Genomic DNA, 21,303 nt, shown 5'->3' on the forward strand with positions numbered 1-21,303 from the left:
CACTGCTGGTCAGTGTGTTTTTGTATTGGAGGGTGTAGTTTTGGGAAATGTAGTTCAGCAAACCACATTGTTGGGGGTTCAAAGGTGTGCAGTAGCTAAGTTAAACTTAAATCACAGCATCACTAATCATTAAAACAACTAGAATGTCAATAACAAATATAAGCAGAGATCAGCACTCATGAACCCGCTGCATGTAAAACCATTGTTACTTCTCTAAATGTTTGCAAACATTCCCGAAAGTAGAACCAACAAATAAATCAAACTTTATAACAACGGTAATAGAAAAAGAAAAGGTGCTTTATTGTGCAATAACTGTAATTGCACATAACAGCAGAGCAGGCGCTAGGACCCTGAGGAGCTGCAGGAGATGCTCCTCCACCTCCAGCAGCAGCTGTACCATAGCAGTATGCTAACATCAGGCTAACAGTCAACTTGTCACAAGGATTCATGAACAGCTTCTTGCATTTTAACATACAAACGCATTTAAGGTAAGAATAAGATGAGTGCTGAACACACAGTGACGGCCCGTGTAAGTGCAGTGTTTTTGTAGCCAGAGAAAGCTTGCGTGAACTGACCTGAGGACAGGACAGGCTGGTAATCATTGGCTATTGCTTTTGCGCTTAGGAAAACTAAATCTTGCGGATTTTGTGATCACTGCTGCTTTCGTTTAAACCCATGTTACACCTTGGTTTGAACATGAATTTGATAGCGACTATACTGAATGCTGTTAAACTTCGTCAACCTTCCTACGCTGGTTTCTTAGGCTAATGTGGCTAACTAGCATCAGCCCATCCCAGTATTGACATGCACATCTACTTACTTATTTCTGTCTACAATCGCACGAAACTGGTTTGGCAAAAGCGAACATGCTCTTAATAAACTATGAGTAACTCCAAATAAATCCAATAATACTTGCATTGAAGTCTTCCCAAGAGCAAGAATAAAATCATCCTTAGTATTGTTGTTGTTGTAGTGAAGAATAAAATGAAAATCATCCTCACTGTTTTCTCTGATTAGCAAAAATGTCATTATCGTCACTGTCATTAGGATGCAGGCATGGCGCTCATACAGAGAGTACTATGCAGACTCGTTCCTTTCTAAATATGACCTCAACATTAAGTGTCAAATCAAATACTATCAGTGCAGACTTGCCTCTCATTTGACTCTGTTGCCATGCTGTTGTTATGATGGCCTGCCACGTGCATACCCGCTGTACTCTCATGTTTTATTTTACTGTTTTTAGTCATGTCTCAGGTGGAGAAGAAAGCTGGGCTACTGAGGAGGACATCGTCTTCCAAGAAACCCTTGAAGGAGAAGGTGGTGCTGATGTATGATGAGATTTTTGCAGTAAGTAACACCAGGCAGACATCATTGATTGACGAATTGGTGCAAAAGATGAAACATCAATGCATTGTTTTTCGTTTGAACAGAAAGAGGACCCTGCTAAAAACAACCCTCGCTTCTGGGACGAACTGTTTCTCATGAAGGTATTGTTCGTGATGAGTCAGAACGTGCTTTATTGAATATACGTGTTATTTACCAAGACAAATCAACAATTACTCTAGAAATTATGTTGACAATTTCCTCCATGTCCCAAATTCAAGTTCTGCAAGATTAAAGTTTAAACCATTCTTTACCGCACAAAGAACCTAGTGTTGTACAGATTAGTCCCACAACACTGACAAAAGAGCTACTCTATTATGCTGATGGTGCAATTGTGTTAAAATCTTTGCTCACAGTGTTTTTCTTTCCTTAATGTTTGCTCTTTCTGCTCTTGCTCTAGGTAAATTTGGAGTATCTGGAGTCAAAGTTGGAGAGTGTGGATGGAGAAGAGGTTCAGCGGATTCAAGACAACATCAATGCTCTGTTTCATCACTGCGTCCAGGCTCTGGCGGAGGAGCACCAGATCAAAGTGGTCAATGCCCTTCAGGTAAACTCTGCACAGATTGCTTTACAGTGCTTGTGTAACTCGGCTTTCATCAGTATTTATTTGCTCCTAGACACTTTGTGCGCTTTTCCGTGGAGTTCATCAGAAAAATAAATCTGCGTCCGGCTTCGACATAATCAACATGCTCATGGGGTTCGACAAGGCTGAGCAGAGGATGAAGGTATGCTTTGGTAGAGTGTATAGTCAACACAAAACAGTCTTTAGCATGGTGTTTTGGTGTGTGCTATTTAGGGAAGGTTATAGGTCTGAGTGTACCATCAGTGGATACAACAACACATATTATTATTACATTAGTTATGACTACAAGGTCCTTTTTCTATTGTGTTTATTATATTAATTAAAGGGATATTTCAGTATTGTTGACATAGGGCCTCATTTCCTAGTTATCCAGAGTGTTGCTGATTTCTTTAGATATTTTTTTTTTGTAATTCATGCAGTTCTTCTACTTGAAGAGTTGAGTGGCACTAGGCTAATGCAAGGCTAGCGCATTTCTACGGTAACAGCTAGCCTGCATTAAAAACAGTCTGACCCAAGCACAGTGCTGAGGCAAATCACTTATAGCGCCAGACTAATGATATAAATGTCTGTGTCGATAGAATAATTTTAGCCATTTTGCATTTAAAAGATTTCATATTTGAGCAGTATCAGCTTCGTGGTTGTATAAGCTACGCTGTGGCGAAGTGATCTGCTAGAAAATAGTCCCTCAAAATGCGATCATTCATGTGATGCAAGGTCAGTTATATTCCAAAAATTATCGACAGAGACATTTATATGGTTAGTCTGGTGTTATAAGTGATTTGCCTCAGGTGCACTGTGCTTGGGTCAGACTCTTTTTAATGCAGGCTAGCTGATACTGTAGAAATGTGCTAGCCTTGCACTAGCGTAGCGCCACTTGACTCTTCAAATATAAGAACTGCATGAATTAAAAAAAAAAATATCTCCAGAAATCAGCAACACTCTGGATAACTAGGAAATGAGGCCCTATGTCAAAAATCCTGAAATATCCCTTTAATGTAATGGCGGCACAGTGCAGATCTAACCATGTGTTTTATTGTATTATCAGCTTTATTTTTGTGCTAATCCAAGATTCCACTGTTGGCTGAAACATAACGATATCTAATTTGATCTATGTTATGTGTGTCTTTGTAGGATCTCATGGAAAGATTGGACAGTCTTCTTTGCGGAGAGGGATCGGAAAGTTTAAAGAGTCTTTGTCTGAAACTGCTACTGTGTTTAGTGACCGTAAGAGCTTTATCTGTGTTATCAATTCATGTACTGAAAAAAAGATTCCCACAAAACTTGCATTTGTTGTTTTAGGTAACCGACAACATCAGTCAGAATACTATATTGGAGTATGTGATGATCAACAGTATTTTTGAAGCCATTCTGCAGGTAAGATTTGTTTTCTTTTTCTTTTTACTTCATATTATAAGAAACAACCAAATATCACTGTGACTGTCTCCCCACAACTTCTTTTGGTAGATTATGTCAGATGCGTCCAGCAGGGGGCAGCATGGGTACGACGCCGTGGTACTCCTCGCTCTTTTGGTCAACTACAGGAAGTATGAGGTGAAAAAAAACTCTACATTTGAATGAAACAAGAAGAAATGTCTCTTATAGGTTTCTACATTTTTCTAATACAATTTGCTTTGTCGCTCTCTTTTTGTGTGTTTGCTTTAGTCGGTGAATCCATATATTGTGAAGCTTTCAATAGTGGATGATGAGCCAACACTGGATGCAAGTCATTTTTTAAAACTACTGAATACAATTATTTTTTCTTAAATGGTGCAATTTAATGTATATATATTTTTTCTTCGTCTCCCCAGGGCATGGGCATGGTTCTACACCAGGCTCTGACTGAATACAACAGGTAAATGGGGCACTTTCTTTCTCAATTGGGCAATCACACCTCTGTTATACAACTAAGCTTGTCAAGATGATAAAATTTGAAGTTCGATATATTCAGGCAGGAACATGTCGCAATAAATAATATTGTTGTGGCCCAGTAGATGCCACTGAAACTAATTTAAAAAGATGTAAATCTCACTAATTCCTTGTTCTAAAAGCACATGGTAGCCGTTTTTCATCTCACAATGGAGAAATTCACTTGTTACATTCAGCTCTCAAGAAAAACACTGTGCAGAATAGACCGGGAATGTGCAAACAATTAAATAGTAGATAGATGTATCTTCTATGCAATGATAGGCCTGTCACGATAACAAATTTGAAGTTCGATATATTGAAGAAGGAAAGTATCGCGATAAACGATACTATTGACTCTTAAAGATACTAGATACTGTCAAGTGTCAGCAAAATCACACTAAACCTTTGTTCTTAAAGTGGATCATCACCACACAAGCTGCAATAAACATGAAATATAATGCAACCCAATTTGCTTCAGTTAGAAATCAAAGTTTTACAAAGAAGCTGGGGGGAATGCAAATAAATGTACAGGCGATGAAAATCAACCCCTAAAATGTATTGTTTATTTGTTATTTATTGAGCGATATGTTGATATTCTAATTATCGTGACAGCCCTATACAATGACTAAAAACTTAGGGGGATACAAAAGGGGATAAAAGTATAAACAATAAAAATAAATATTAGCAGTGCAGGTTTACAGTCATAGTGCAAGTGGATGATAAAGCACGCAGATAAAAGTGATGTAGATAAAGAGATTTTTGCACATGAGTTACTTTACAGTTTTGTTGTACAGTCTGACATTTGTGGGGGATGAAGGCATTGAGGTCGCGCTCTTTCTTGCACTGAAGGTGCCTCTGTCTTCCACTGAAAGAGCTACTCAGATCCTCTACAGTCCTGTGCAGCGGGTGACATGAGTTGCAATTGAAATTAATATTGAGCCTAAATGTATTGCTTTACTGTCAAGTCGATTATAGTGATTATCGCGACTCTTAACATCAACAAATGATTTAGTAATCTGAGCTGTACACTCTCTGTCTTAACTAAGGACGCAACAGCAGTATGCATTTCCTGTAGTTGCTAAAACCCCCAACATTCAGGTCTATACCAAATGAGCTTCTGCCCTCGCACCCGTCCCGCTGTGTATTAAAGATATGGTGCCTTTTGCTTCGTCCTTTCAGCTTTGTTTGATGATTCCTAAAAGGCGCAGGTTTTTTTCTGTTCTTGTGAAGAAAAGCTTTTTAGTTATTTATACCTGACAGTTTTCTTTGGCATCTGGTAATGTTTTTTGGATGAGGCAGGGTTTGGAAATACAATCGTTTGGGCGTGCAGCTCCTGACGGTCCTCATGCACCGACAGGCGTATCAAAGTGATGGATGACGCCTTTATATCTTTGAGTTTTCCGTGTGTGTTATTTGGACAGCTGGTCAGATAATAAATGAGGGAGAATAGATCAAGACGGTAAATAAACGTTGGTTTACAGGTGTTGTCTGTTGTGGTTTTATTATCACATCATTTCTTTTGTGTTAATCTTTTTCCCTCCAGGCAATACAAAGACAAAGAGGAGGAGAACCAGGGAGGCTTCTTCTCGACACTCACGAGTATGGTACGATCGCATTTCAATTCATTATTCTACTGTAGAAACGAAATGGCTGTTTTTTACCCTGAAACCAATTCCACAATGGTTTATTTAAACCCATTTGTCTTTGCGCAGGTCGGGAACATGTTTATCGCAGATGTTGATGAGAAACTCTCTGTACAGTAAGTGAAATATTGCTGTTAGAGGGCAACGTTCTCCAGAAAAAATGACATCTGAATAAATATATATTTTTACTGTTTTCTTTTATATGTAATTAGTCTCAGGTGACTATGTTCCCAGTATTTGACTCAGTTGGAAGAACCTATGCATTTTGTAGTAGTTGTCACAGGAATCTTCTTCAATTTATATATTTTTTGCCTAAAGGACAAATGAAGCAATTTTACTGGCACTATATGAAGCTGTTCACCTCAACCGCAACTTCATCACTGTATTAGCACAGGTACAGTACAATTGCTTATCTAGGAAGTGAGGTTTTCTGTCTTTTGTTGTAAAGGTTTTGTAAAATTGTTGTGACAACAGAGCCACCCTGAGCTTGACATGGCGGCCACTTCCACTACACCAACTTCAACTACACCCACAACTCCCCTGGGCACTACTCCTCCTGCACTAGACAGTGAGTAAGGTTTACTTCATTCACTATTTCATAACTCAAACATGTCTTAGGCTCAATTTAAAAACATAAATGTAAGAGACATGGTGAAAGTTGGTACAAATTTACAAAGTTATTCTACCTCTAAATATTTTAACTTGACGGGATATAAAAGTGGGTGCATTTTCATTTCTGCTGTTGGCTTAGTTACCTTATTTGACATTCTGTGTTTTACATGTGACTCCTTGCATGAATTATGGGTGGGACTTCCGGTTTGTTTGCATGTCGACCGTTCGCTCTGATCCACTTTTTATCAGCTTTAGAAAACTATGAGCCGTGATTAGCTGATTAACAATGAACGTATGACTGAAAATGGCATCGTTTAAGAGTTTTCTGACCCGTGGGCGTGAGGTTTCAAGATGGTTGTCTCCACTTAACCCTGTGGATATCTTCTAATTCTGTGATATTTCACAAAGTGGAAAATGGTTGGTGTTCTCTTTCTATAAGTCAGTTTTATTGGTTTTAAGTGTCAGAGGAGAGCAGGTTCTGTTCCTTGGTCTCAGACACAGCTGTGAGGGGAGGGGCTGCTGCACGGGGAATGATAGTTATAAAAAATAAATAAATAATGTTTGAGTAGGCTGAAGGAATTTAAAATGCACTGTATGAGAGACCCAGCATGTATCAGCTCACGGGGCTCGGTTCGCGTCACTCGAACAGGGAGCAGGTCAGTCGTGTGTGTTAATAGTGTAAGCACATCCGCGAGGCTAAAGACTCTCCCCGTATGAGAGTCAGTCTCAGTTGGCATGTTCAAAAATCATCTAGAAATGTTGAAATAAACTAGCTAGTGAAATGAAAACTCGCCCTGAAAACTGCTGGAAATCAATGAGCTCCACTTCCTGCATCTCACTGGAAAACGTACCCATAATCGTTACTACATGTGCGAGCCCAGGAATAAGGTGGATAGAATTTAAATCAATGTAATTAAGCAGACACCATTAAAGAAAGATGCCAGTAGGGTTTTTTTTTATTGCGGAAAAACACCTAAACAAAATATGTGTTATTACCGTAGCCTCAGACCTGACTCATTTTTATTATCTTCAATCATGCCATTTACTTTTCCTCACATTATTTCATGAATAGCTTTACATTGTCTGTTTACAAGACAGACAAACCTTTTAGAGGATCGTCTCCATGTTGCGTATGCAATGAGGCAACGTCTGGCAACACTAGGCTTAAATACATGTGGGTTATTTCCTCTCTTGACATAGCAACATATTACCTGGATTGTTCCGTAGTGTGGCTTTAAATGCCATAATCTAATCAAGCTCATATCAGGGGGGAATAAAAGTGCTTCTCCGGTCCTACTTAACTTTACCACGATAAGGAGATTAGCATGTTGAAACCGGAGTCTTATCTCTGAGTGCTCTTGCGTCTCTTATGGTTGCATTATAGGCTGATGGTGCTTCTTTATTCAGAAGTCATTTAACATTCACACGTGCTGTAGCTCCTAAAAGGTGCATGTTTCTCTTTGCAGTAAGTTCTCTGTTGCACTGCTCCAAACCTCAGAGTCATCTTTATCTGTGAAATATTAACGTCCCGGTTCAGATACAGAGGGATTTAATGGGCTTATTTTGCTGCTAAAGTATTGTGTATGTTTTCTGCAGTGGGGGAAACTGAGAAGAGAACACATGTACAGGAGGAGAAATGTAAAAGACTGGCTCATCTTTTATCCATGAAACAAGCTCTGTGATTCAGCCAGCCGAGATTTGTAAATGGATAGAGATTCTTGTCTAGACATCAAAGCAGATGACAGTGAATGTAGTAATGGGGCAAAGACACAGTTTTTTGCAATGCATTTAGCTGCTCGAGTGAACGCGCCATCTGTGCAAGCAAACAGGATACTAACTCTTACTATAGTTTCTGCCAAACAAAAGACGAGAGACTGGTTCCTGTGTGAAATTAAATCTTAATCTTGCTTACCTCTATGTACTGTTGGTTGACATACACTCATTTTAATGCATTATCGCCACAAACGATTACAGGAAACCAAAAGTTTAGCAGGATTCATTTATTATTTTGTCTCCTGAGTGAACTCTTTCATCCTGTACAGAAATCTGTTAAAATTTGCTCTGTAAATGGAATCTGTTTTTAAGTTGCTTTTTTCCCCCAAAAAGCTCCTCCTGAGGTCCTATGTATCCAGCAAATGCTTTCCTCACCTCTCGATCTCTTGCTAAGCTTCATCCTGTCACTGCAAAGTGAAAACAGTCGTCGTAGCTTCACCACAACAGCCACACATTTTATTTTACTCTTTATTGAAGCAGTTGTGCAGGTATGGGGAGCTAGAGGAGGGGAGAGTGGGACGGTCTTATTTTTAGCTCGCACAGCGCTTTTAGATCAATATTGCATTTTCTAACCAACAAAGTGTAAAATAGGGATAATGGTGTCTTTGACCTTATTACCAAATACCCTCTCTTTAAAAAATCATAGCCAGAGCCCAGGGTGTACAGTACCAGTTACTGTTAACACCAAGGTTACCAGGCTCTGGTGCCTGGAGCCTCTAAAGGAGGAATGTCCAAAGTGCGGCCCGGGGGTCAAATATAGCCCTCAGACCAACTTTTGGTTTCGCTCGGGCTTGTTGCTGAATCGGCACACACCGGAGATTGTCAGTTGTTGAGGTTAGAATTGTCCAGAATTATTTAACTTAAAATAAAATGGACCTTGTATTGTGAGATTGAGCTTCAAGGTTTGAAGCATAAATAAAGGTGTGGGGCACAATTTAAAGCTCTGATAAGCTCTGAACTGTGGCCCTTCACCCTGTGCTATGTGGCTCTGGAGGTTTTGGAGCAGCAGCCAGATAATGTTTTTTCTGTATATGGTTTTTAAAGTGTTGTTTAAAGCATTCATTGTCATATATATAATAATATAAAATGTTTTTACTGCTGTCCCATTTGTACAACCAAATTTGTCAAACACTTTCTGTGCAGTGATGAATAATCCTGAGCTGCCCCTTGATCCCAATCTCCAAACAAGCAACCTCCTAATTACGTTTCTGAAATATGCCTCCATCGTAATGCAAGACACTAAAGGTAATTTATTCTTGATTCATTGTCTCTTTAACCGTCTTCCTTCCTGACAGTTTTATATTGTTTACAGATGAGCACCGTCTGAACAGCGCCAAGTTGTGCCTCATTATCCTCACTTGTATCGCTGAGGTAAGAAAATTGCTTGTTTATAATGCTGCAGAATCTTAGCATAACAGTTTGTCCTGAAATTTTTCTTGTCGGCTCATAGGACCAATACGCAGATGCCTTCCTTCATGACGACAATATGAACTTCAGAGTCACCCTGCACAGAATGGTGAGAATACATTACAAAATACTCTTTCTTTTAAATGATTGCATTGATTTATCATGTAATAGTTCATGTAAAGCCATGAGTAAGCTATAGGGAATAAAGTGACTGAAACATGTGTGTAGTTGAAATGTGCTCATGACTTTTTGTTGTTTTATTTTTTTTCCAGCCCATGAGACACAGGAAAAAAACAATAGACAAGAATATCCCTTCACGGCCGCTGGTGTGCGCTGTTTTAGGTACGAGTAATAATTCTATGTTGATCAATATGGAAATCAAACTATGGGGATTACACTGAGTCCTTAAGCAGTGATGCATTAATTCATTAACATTATCAACAAATATGCGAGATAGTTTGCTTTTAATGTACAGTTTAGAAAATGCACATAACGTAAACTTAATATATTTTTGCATTTACTTCCAGCTGTTAAATTATGATTGAAGGTCCTGTGTCTGATAACTTTCTTGTCTTAAGAATGACAATTGATCACAGTAATGAGTTTATAGTTATAATAAACAATAAAAAATGCTTTATGATTAGATGCTCAATGCACAAATGCCTTTTTGCCTCCACAATGCCTTCACAACTCATTTCATGTAAATTTCTTGAAAATCATTGGACGCTGGGCCTTTAACCTCTTACCCCCTGCCTTTAACTGAGTGCATTTTCAGTTTGGCTTTACCCAAAAGCTTCTTGAAAAAAGTGTCAAAATACCAACAAAAACTAGACGAGAACGATGATGAAAATGCAATTAAAAAGTGACTAAAAAGTGTTAAATGCAACAAAAAAGCCACAAAAGAGTAACAGAAATGTGTTAAATAAGTGACAAGAATTTGATGAAAAAGTGACAAAAATGTGACGAAAAAGTCACAAAAATGTGACACAAATTGGATGAAAAAATAACAAAAATGTGATGAAAAAGTGACAAAAATATGACAAAAATTGGATGAAAAAGTAACAAAAATGTGATGAAAGAGTGACAAAAATATGACAAAAAGGGGCAAAAATGTGATGAAAAATGTGAAGAAAAAATTACAAAAATGTGGCGAAAATATGACCCAAAAAAGTAACAAAAGCGCAACAGAAACGGTGACGACAGCGCGGCAACAACCCAAGGAAAAAGATCAATTTAGATCCGTTTAGATCCGTTTTGTAGGTCTTAGCTTTCAAATGAGGTGTTACTCTGGTCTATAGGCTATGACCTTTTAGATTTGTGTAAAACTGAACCGGAGAAATTGCACTCGGTCAAGGCGGGGTTTAAGAGGTTAATGTATTACTAATATATATGTAAGATTTTAATATTTATATGTGTATAGTTAACTCTAACCCATACATTTATATTGTGTATGTTTTCTGAGCACATTGTTTATGTGGATTCATTGTGTGTCGATTTCTCTAGATCTGATGGTAGAGTTTATTGTCACGCACATGATGAAGGACTTTCCCATGGATTTATACTTGTAAGAAACAATACCGCAGTAGCACGGTGTTCATGTCCTGCTCTGTGGTAACGCCTCTGTCCTCTGTCCTGCAGGAGATGTGTGCAGATCATTCACAAGCTCCTGTGCTATCAGAAGAAGTGCAGGATACGGCTTCACTACACTTGGAGAGAGCTCTGGTCAGGTATGGGCTATTTTTGGCAGCATAAAATGGATAACTAGTTAATATGCAAATCCACGCTTGCTGAAAGGCAAAGCTAAATGGGATTCGGATGTAAATTTAGATACAGGCCATCCATCTTAAAATACTGTAACACCTTCTGTGATTATTTGTAAGAAGAGAGCTACTTTTAAGAAGGAAACCCAATTACCTCCACTGGTTCATCGACCTATTCCAGGAGCGTGTTGCGTCTCTGAGGTCTGATAACGAGTTTGAAGAAAACACAATCCATCCCGCTGTTCCCACTTTTAGGCCGGTTGGTCCATAACGTTTCAGGCTGTAATGGCTTCATTCGACTGCAGACTCTTCCAATCAGACCGGTAATCTGCTTAATTCCCTCAATAAACACAGATCCTCTCCTCGTGCCACTGATAATGGCAAAGCACAAAGCAAGAGCTGGAAGAAGAATTATTCGAATTAAGGGAATGGGCTTCTTTATTTTGTTGCGAGGTGTTTGTGTGAGCGTTGGAGCTTTTCTAGCAGCGCTTTCAATGTTGGGGACAAACACGCTTTGTCATAGTTTTTTTTTGTCAGAGTAAATGTTTGGTGATGAATCAGACGCTTTGTTCATTCCTTCCCCGAGTTATTCATTTACCCAGGCGCGATTGTTGACACCACTTTTAAGCCATTCAATTAATGCCTGATAATGCAAGTTTTTCGATCTAATCTCTTTAAACATGTAGGTAATTTCTGTATTTTATCTCTCTTTGAAAAGAATAGTATATACTGATGGAAACCGCAAATCTGCGCCAACTGCCTCTCAACCCAGCAACAATTGCACTGCACTATTATACAGTGTAATTGTTGTTGGGTTGAGAGGCAACTACTCTGCCCTGTGTGCTGCGGCTTCCCTCAAAAATCAATTTAAAAGTAGATAATGAAACTATGACTAAACACATTGAAAGGTTTTTGATGGACAAATATTTTTACTTTGTTAAAGTATACTGAGTTATGTTCTTACGTGAGCTTAGACGAGTTGATGCGTAACTGTCTGGTCCCTCAGTCATGCAAAAAGACCTAAGATGTTGTTAGCATTTAGCCTCCTCTCCTCTTATGGGGCCAAACAGGGGTGAAGCTAGAAGCGACCAAGCTCTGTCACGTTTCTCCTATTTAAATACGTGACGTTACACTATCCAAGTATAGTTATATAAAATAACTCATTGATAAACAATCTAAAATCTTTTTAGATGAAAGAAGAGCGTCTAATCTGTCTTTTGGCGGGTTTGGTGTTGACGTAGACCTAGAACTCAATTTTCTGTGGGTCTTAAAAAAACAGTCAATATCCTGAAAAACCTCTGGCAGTGGGGAGCTCTCTGATTTGAAAATGGATGGCAGTCAATGAGCTACATGTCAATTTTCTAAGCGGATAAAAGGAGGCACTGCATTGTCAAGCGTAGTAAGACCTTAGGAGCACTTCGACTTCCGCGCAGTAATATCTTCACTCCTTAAAAATTGTGGTAAGAATTCTGGTGCGCATCAACTCGGTGGCCTGTTCCTTTAACTTCACTATTTAGGCTCATTTTATTGATTTTGATGATTTTTTGTTCTATCTCGTCTCACAGCTCTCATAAATCTGTTGAAGTTCCTGCTGTCCAATGAGACCACACTGTTGGCCAAGCACAACATCTTCCAACTGGCATTACTGGTGAGAGCGCTTGGCGTACATACAGGAGGTTGAATTTACTGTGTGTGAAAGATATTCTGCTCATTGTTATCAAGTTATCCTTTACTAATGTCGTTTTGTGTGTTTGACTTCTCAGGTAGTGAATTTGTTTAACATGTTTATAACATACGGCGACACATTCCTGCCCACATCGAACAGCTACGATGAGCTTTACTACGAAATTGTACGAATGCATCAAGTCTTTGACAATCTCTACTGTATGGGTATGTGAGATCTTACAGTATATAGACCGAAGTCAACTTCATAGTCAACACGAATCAGAGCCTGCAATTAACCTCTTAACCCCCACCTGATCCGAGCACATTTTGTCCAGTTTGGCTTTACTCAAATCTAGAAGCTTCTTGAAGAAATGTCAAAATAGCAACGAGAGCAAAGAGAGACGAAAACGAGGATAAAAATGCAACAAAAGAGCGATGAAAACATGAGAAAAAAGTCGATGAAAAGAGACAAAAATGTGACGAAAACGTAGCTAAATATTGACAAAAAAAACAATGAAAAAGTAATGGAAAAGTGGCAAATTAAACCTACAAAAATGCAACCAAAAAAAACACCAAAGAGCAACAGAAAAGTGACCAAGACACAACAAAAAAGTGACCAAAAAGCATTTAAGGTGCAAAAAAAAGCCACAAAAAAGTGACCAAAAAAGCCACAAAAGAGTAACAGAAAAGTGACAAAACTGTGTGACGAAAATCCATCCATCCATTTTCTTCCGCTTTATCCGGGGCCAGGTCGTGGGGGCAGCAGTCTCAGCAGAGATGCCCAAACTTCCCGATCCACACACACCTCCTCCAGCTGTTCTGGGGGGACCCCGAGGCGACACCAGGCCAGCTCGGAGACATAGTCTGTGACGAAAATGCAACAAAAAATTTACGACAACGCGGCAACAATACAAGGAAAAAGATTTGATGAGTGTTGTAGGTTTTACTCTCGTCGCTCTGGCCTATAGGCTGTAACCTTTGAGATTTGGGTAAAGCTGAACCCGGAGAAAATGCACTCTGTTAAGGTGGGGGTTGAGAGGTTAATGTGATTTTGTAGTGACACAATGTGCTAAAGCAAATCGCTTATACATATAAACCTGAGCTGTGACAGACCGTCATCACTGTACAATTCTTGATAAAAGTTAGTGTTCTAAAAGCTCACCATAGCTGTCACTTTCTCCATTTCAGTGCTGCGAGTCTCTACCAACACGGGCCAATGGAAGGAGCCAGCGAGTAAAGTCACGCACGCCCTTGTGAACATCCGGTAAAAACACATGCGCTCTAATGCACTAATACACCACCGTGAAGGGGAAAGGAGTCACATTGTATTGGATTGACTTGCATCTCAGACAAGAGACATGTTCACGTTAAGGTCGCAGTAATCTAATGAATAGTTATCCATTTAGGTTTTTCCTCCTTCAGGTCAACGCCCTTTTCTATTTTTAGTCCCCGAGTTCAGCTCCCTCTTTGTGATAACTTCCTTTTATCTTAATACACACAGACCCCTTTGTCCTATTATAATCTGCAGTTTCTTCACTAATCCCCAGAGGTCACCCCAGATCAGAACCCCCTAAAGACCACTTACAGAATGGAAATACTCCCATAGGATATTGTTGATCGTGAGCCCAGTGCGTCATAATCATATTCCACTATGGAAATCGCATCATTTAAAGAGTCAAGGTAACTTTATAAAGACAGATGTAACCCCGAGATTGTGTTGACATTAACTTAAAACCCAATTCACATTTACCCCCATCATAGCACATGCCTATTACTCAACCCACACACACCATTGCTGACTATTGTGTGCCGTTTTGCCACTTTAATATGTATGATCCATGACAGATCATAGGCGGCATCTCTCTTTTCATTCCTCAGTCGAGATAATTGCATCACGTCGTATTTGCAGAATAAAGCGGGTTTACAGACACGAATGGAAGAGTGTGGAAATCCTCTTGTGTCTTTTTGAACAAAGCAACAAATTGTAGAAAAGACACAAAAATCCCTTCAAAGTTGATGTGAATTAATTTTGGAAAAAGTGTTTGACAAAAGCTGACGGGATAATTTTAATTTGTTCTTTTGTGTGTGTGCAAAGGGCCATCATAAACCATTTCAACCCCAAGATTGAGTCCTACGCAGCAGTCAACCACATCTCTCAGCTGTCGGAAGAGCAGGTACAAAAACCTTCTACATGTTTGTTTACATGTTTCCTAGATTGGGCTGATTCATCCCTTTGTGGGTCGATCTGAGACCGCATCAGTTTCAGCTCTATTTCCTCCACCATTAGTTTAGTCCACAGCCTCCCAACGCCACACCATCAGCCATTTGTCAACAATCAGCTGTTCGCAGATCTGATTGCCATGACAACAGACATCAAACCATCAAAACAAACGAAACCATCAGAACAAAAGAATGAAACCAGAACTCGATGGGTCCGAGGCTGCTCCGAGAGAGACCCCTGTTTCAGCCGCTCTGGCAGCAGTTCTTTTGATCGCCTCAATCTGCTGTGGTTGGATTCACACTGACTCAAATCAGCCCCTGTAGGTCGACCTAACCAGAGCCAGGATGAAAACAACCTCAGTCACTTCTGTGCGAATAAAACCATTGTCGAACTAGGTTTTTCACGCTGTAAGTCATGAATGTAACCTAGTGAGTTGTCGTCAACGATGAGCTCCTTCTACTAAATTCATTACAGAATTTAATCTTAAATGCAAGTCACTGGTGAGAGAAGGTGCCAGAGGAGTCCTTTTTAACAGCTCGATAAGAGAGTGATGGATTCAGTCATTAAACCCTCCAATTACCTCTGCTTTTATCTGGTAAATTTATTCACAACACGAGGACACTTGAGTGCTGTTGTTTGGTGATACAGTGTCAGACCATGATTTCTTACTGTGATATGCACACAGCTAATTGAAAACAAAACTATCTTTTTTAAATGGGAGGATTATTGATGTCTATAATACTGGCTTTTAGTGTTACTGTTGCGTTATGATAACACCGTCTGGGCATAACTATTGACCTGAGAGCTGCATGATTAACTGATTGATTCAAAGATTGCAAGTATTTGGTACAATATCCTTTCATCAGCACCAAAGCTTCTTATGTTGCAGGAGGAACGTCTGCGATACTAAAACTACCCTGCACAGATGACTGCTAGAGAGGCGTTTTGGTTCAGGGAGGAGAGTGTTTTATACTTTATTAGATATTAAATCAAAGCCTCGTGCCAGTTCAACATGCATTTTTCCCATCTGTGCTCTTGGGTGGCGCTCATACTTGAAATGACAAGCCTGGACTTCTTCACCAGGAGTCCATCACTTTTCTGTGTTCTGCTCTGCCTGTGGTCTTGCTCTTATCTTTTTAAAATGCGGTGCAAATCTTCCATTCCCCTCCATCTGTCTTTGAATAGCCACTCTAAAACATACACATACACTTTGAGCGGAGTGACAGTCGGGGACGGATGGTTTGCCTGAAACATGCAGCATTTAAATGAGCTTTGGTCCGTCCCACACTCAGTCACTAAAGTGGAGTTAAACAAAGCGGCTATATCTGAGCTGGAAGATAAACATGCTGACAATCAGACCTGCTTAGCCATGCAGAAAACTCGATGTGTGTGGTATGTGTAAAATGCTGAGGCAACACTTGTTATATTTCTATATTATCTTTGCTAAAGACATACAGTACCTCTCCTGACGTTGGTAAAGTAAAAAAGTAAAAAAAAAATTTGTTTTTATCATTGCAGGACTTGATTAGTTGTGTCAGATTAATGGGCAACAAAGCTCTGAATGTCTCTAGTTCAGATTCAATATTTTTACCCAGTTTTTGAAATTTGAAGTTACTACAGCCAGGTCTCTGTTCATATTCTTATTGTTGTAGATTTATTGATAGGATTATAAATGTTAAAAACACAGTGATTAAATACAGTGACAGTAGTACCTGTACAACTCTACTAATTGTGCATCCACCTGGCTTTTACACGTTTCCACTTGGTGCTAACTCCTCAGACCTGGCACTGTTGTTGTCTGCTTTCCCCTTGGGTCAAAGCCAGCTGAGTAGACACTGAATGTGACATCAACAGATCACCAGCCGGTGATTTCACCAGAGGAGTGATTTGTGTATTGCCACCACACACGCTGAGCATACGGGTTTTTAATATTTTAAGTCTCCGGGGGGTAGCCTGTTCAACCCTTGTCTGGCCATATTGTCATCTCTCTGGGTCAGACTTTATCCACATGCCCACTTCAGTGCAGAGCAACAAAAGAGAGGAAAAATATAATGGTACATTTTGAGGGGTTTTAGATCAGAGTATCTTTATTTATATATATATATATATATATATATATCAATATCAAATATATCAAATATATACATATATATCAAATATATCAAATATATATATGTATACATATACATATACATATACATATACATATATAAATATAAATAAAGGAATAAATGCAAAAAGCAAACTGAATTGAAATCCTCTCAAACCTTTGATGGAAAAGATGACAGTTAACAGGGAGAGAAGGGGAGAGTTCTTCACCTGGACCTGTCAGTAGGACCTGGCCCACATCAAGCCTCCCCTGTCTTCTGCCTGAGGCAGGACTGAAGAAGCTGTGCGACTCTTCAAGTGGTTATAGTTTTGATGCATTTTTATCTATTTCTGATTTTTTCCCCCCGTTGTCATGAAAAAATGTGGGTGTAGCATTGAGTGGTTGCCGCCCGGGCCACAGAGCGGGGCAGGTGATGAAGAGCTCTGAGGAGAGGGGCGAGCAGATGAGCTATTGCGTGTGAACGAAGCAGGAAATATATGAGGATGAATTTTTCATCAGCGTTGTACCATCAGACACTAAATAACAGCAACAGCTCTGTGCCTGCGGCTCAGCTCTGCCTTTGTTTAAAAGAAATGTAAAGAAAACAAACATTCATCCAGCAGCCTTTAGATATACAGTACCACCAAGAGAAAGGTTTCACACATTCTTATTTTATATACTGTATGTATAGGAGGGCAGGACAATGTTGCTCGGGCAATATTGTTTTGCCAGATAGACCATCCTAATGCGAACCTTATGCGAAGTACACAGTACACAGTTTTCGGACCACATGTAGCGGGACTATTTTACATATTTATTTACATACATTTATATATATTTACCACAGCATTTTCCCGTTAGATATACACTCATATCTCAGAGGTTCAACTAAATAACAAGACAAGAAAAACATGACCACTTTTTCCCCACAGCTGCTTCTGGCTTCCAGTTGTTGCTTGTAATCATCTTTAAGAGTCTGTCCCATATTGCTATTAATTATTATGTTGTTATCAATTATTTATGTTGTACTTAATATTTCATTGAATGATTGAGAATGCACTAATAGCTTTAAGACTAATTGGTTTTGACAGGCGCCTCTGGACTGTATGTTAAACGTGTTTAATGTTATACTAAATAACTTTATGTTTTCAGGTTCTGGAGGTGGTGCGGTCCAACTATGACACTCTGACGCTGAAGCTTCAAGACGGTCTGGACCAGTTTGAACGATACTCGGAACAGCCCAAAGAAGCTGCTTTTTTCAAGGAGCTGGTAAAGATAAAATTATTATAAATATAAATCACCACCACTGTCAAAACTCTTGCAATTTATTGTTTCATAAAATCAAAATTGAAAAGTGGTTTGCACTGGACACACATGTCAGAATGATTGTCTCCTCATAGGGGAATTTATGTGACATCCTTCAAACCTACAGTTTAAAGTGACTATGTTGGATTGTGTTTTTAGCCATTTTTCAAACTGACAAAAATAGAGAGATTATTTTAATGTTATTGGAGTCCAAACTCTTTTGTAACTTTCCTAATGCATTCTGCACATCTCAATGCTTCACGGGGCAAAGTGGAGGTTTAGTCATGGTAATGCTTTTGGATATGGAAATGTTTTTAGCTTCAGCGCTACTTACGGATTTACGATTGCTATAAATAGTTAATAATATGCTGTAGACGGCACAAGGCTTTCTTACTAGACTGTAGAATTCATACTACTATAAGTAAAAAAAATAGCAGTGAAGGGCAGGCCAGGTTGTAGTAGTAATAGTAGTTAGAAACAAACAGGTTCAACATTTGTAGATTTTCTGTTTGATTACAGGTGAAACTCGGAAAATTATACAACTTTCTGTGATACAACTTAAAATGTGAAACTGATATATGATATAGACTCATTACATGCAAAGTGACATGTCAAGCTTTATGATTTTGATGCTTATGGCTTACAGTCCATTTCCAGAGATGTTTTATTTGGGTTTTTTTACAAGCTGTGAGCCATAATTATCAAAATTATAACAAATAAAGGCTTGATATATTTCACTTTGTCTGATGATTTTGGCTCACAGCTTGTTAAAAACACATATTCAAAATCTCAGAAAATTAGAATATTGTGAAAAGGGACAATATTGTAGCTCAAAGTGTCAGCCTTTCACCTGCTAATGAATCAAAACACCTGCAAAGGGTCCCTGAGACTTTAAATGGTCTCTCAGTAATTTACAATACTTCACCATCATGGGGAAGACTGTTGACCTCACAGTTGTGCAGAAAACCATCACTGACCCCCTACATAAGGAGGGAAAGCCTCAAAAGGTAATGGCAAAAGAAGTTGGGTGTTCTCAAAGTGCTGTATCAAAGTACATTTATAGAAAGTTAAGGAAAAATGTGGAAGAAAAAGGTGCTCAAGCCGCAGGGATGAGCGTAGTCTGGAGAGGACTGTCAGGAAAAGGCCACATTCGAAAGTGTGGGGGACCTTCACAAGGAGTGGACTGAGGCTGGAGTCAGTGCATCTAGAGCCTCCACACAAAGACGTACCTGGTGATGGGCGTCATATTGTACGTGTCATATTCCTCTGGTTGAAGCATCCTGGTCTTCCATAACACCTCCGCAGTGCCACAGGCTGATAGCATCCATGCTGCATTAAGGCAGTAATTCCAGTAAAAGGGGCCCAAACCAAGTACTAAGTACTTATGCATGATTTTAGTTTTCATAAGGCCAACATTTCTTATTTCTTTATTTATTTCATGTGATATTCTAATCTTCTGAATTATGAATTTGAGGTTTTTACAAGCTGTAAGTCAAAGTGATCTAAATTAAAACAAACAAATGCTTGACATATGTCACTTTGCATGTAATGAGTCTATATCATATATTAGTTTCACATTTTAAGTTGAAAAACAGAATAAATTTCAAACTTTTTCACGATGTCACAATTTTCCGAGTTTTACCTGTATTTCTCTCGAAAGCAGGGAATTGTTCTCCTTTTGATCTTCCAAATTGTCTCTCTGTTGAAGGTGCGCTCCATCAGTCTGAATGTGAGGAAGAACGTCTCTCTGAACACTCTGAGTCAGGACGTCCTGCTCAAAGAGTTCTCCACCATCTCCTGAAATACCCAGCCAGTCACTCTTTACACCCGCTAATGGACAAACGGAGTTCTACATACATGTGAATACGGACACAAATACGACTCTCCACATCAACCCGTGTTTCCCGTGACTTTCCGCTGTTCAAACTGGAGCTGGATGCACCTTATTGTAAAGACGTGCACTAACTGTGCAATCTGCAGTATTGGCTGGACTGTTCGTGACTCAACCATCCGTTTGAAGAGTTAAACAACTTTTGCCATTTTCTCTGAGTATTCAGTGATTTCATAGAACTTAGGACTGAAGTTTGATTCGTTTTCACTCTAGTTTTGAGGATCCTGAGACTTTCTGAGTTAGACTTTGAAGAGTATTGGCCTTGCCTGTTAAGAGTTGTTGAGTGAATGTACAACTTTCTCAAAATAATGGTATTTGTTTGTGTTGAGGAACATTTTGAACTCTCAACTAATCACTGCTGTACATGTCATTAATTTCTTTAACCATTCTGCAGTAATCTGAATGTATGTTTGCAAGTAATTGAAAAAAAGTAAACGTGGATGAAACTTTTTAAATTTAAGTTCTGCTTTTGCCTCATGTTTATTTTAGGAAACAAAATCAGTTATGCAAATGTCTTTATGTATATGGTCCTTTTCTTTCCATGGCTAATTCCTGTTGAATATTTATGTATTTTTAAAATAAAAGTCGGTTTCCTACTCCTCCTATATGAATTACCTTGCACTACACTGTTTTGTAATTTCTGATAGAAATTTTAAACATTTTCTTGTAAACAGTGTTACTTTTCAACCATAATTGACTTGCATAGTCTCTGTTATTCCAATTGTATTTTCCCTCGGTCCTGCTTCTAAGCCTCCAGCAATCATGGTTTGTTCGCTTCCCATCTGTGCTGCGACCCACCTCCTCCCCTTCACCACCTCTTCTATTCACAGCTTCACCCTGCTTCATTCTTCACCGGTCTCCCATTCACCAGGCTCAATGGGAAGACTCCAACCTGCCCATCCATACTGACTTTATTACATATGTTGATGTCTAAATCTTCCTAATTGCTGCTTTTGTCTATCCAGGTTGAAATAGCCACCACCAGTAACACACACACAGCACATTCACACATAGGCCATGGGTGAATTATCTCCTCCTTCAAAGCCAGGCTACATTTTACATACTA

General features: G+C 39.1%; 1 protein-coding gene across 1 annotated transcript; it reads left to right on the forward strand.

Annotated features, from left to right (window-relative positions):
- Nucleotides 1-355: 355 nt before the first annotated feature.
- armh3 (armadillo like helical domain containing 3) lies at nucleotides 356-20,696 on the forward strand. Its single transcript, XM_079552661.1, has 26 exons — nucleotides 356-488; nucleotides 1,244-1,347; nucleotides 1,431-1,487; nucleotides 1,784-1,930; nucleotides 2,001-2,108; nucleotides 3,098-3,190; nucleotides 3,266-3,340; nucleotides 3,431-3,517; nucleotides 3,629-3,685; nucleotides 3,775-3,818; nucleotides 5,415-5,475; nucleotides 5,584-5,630; nucleotides 5,833-5,908; nucleotides 5,989-6,082; nucleotides 9,043-9,144; nucleotides 9,212-9,270; nucleotides 9,350-9,415; nucleotides 9,579-9,648; nucleotides 10,810-10,870; nucleotides 10,945-11,033; nucleotides 12,632-12,714; nucleotides 12,830-12,956; nucleotides 13,920-13,995; nucleotides 14,827-14,905; nucleotides 18,194-18,310; nucleotides 20,055-20,696. The coding sequence occupies exons 2-26, from the start codon at nucleotides 1,246-1,248 to the stop codon at nucleotides 20,145-20,147; spliced, it is 2,070 nt and encodes a 689-aa protein (XP_079408787.1). The 5' UTR covers nucleotides 356-488; nucleotides 1,244-1,245; the 3' UTR covers nucleotides 20,148-20,696.
- Nucleotides 20,697-21,303: the final 607 nt, after the last annotated feature.

Source organism: Gobius niger, assembly GCF_951799975.1.
Source record: "Gobius niger genome assembly, chromosome: 3".
NCBI classification, from domain to species: domain Eukaryota; kingdom Metazoa; phylum Chordata; class Actinopteri; order Gobiiformes; family Gobiidae; genus Gobius; species Gobius niger.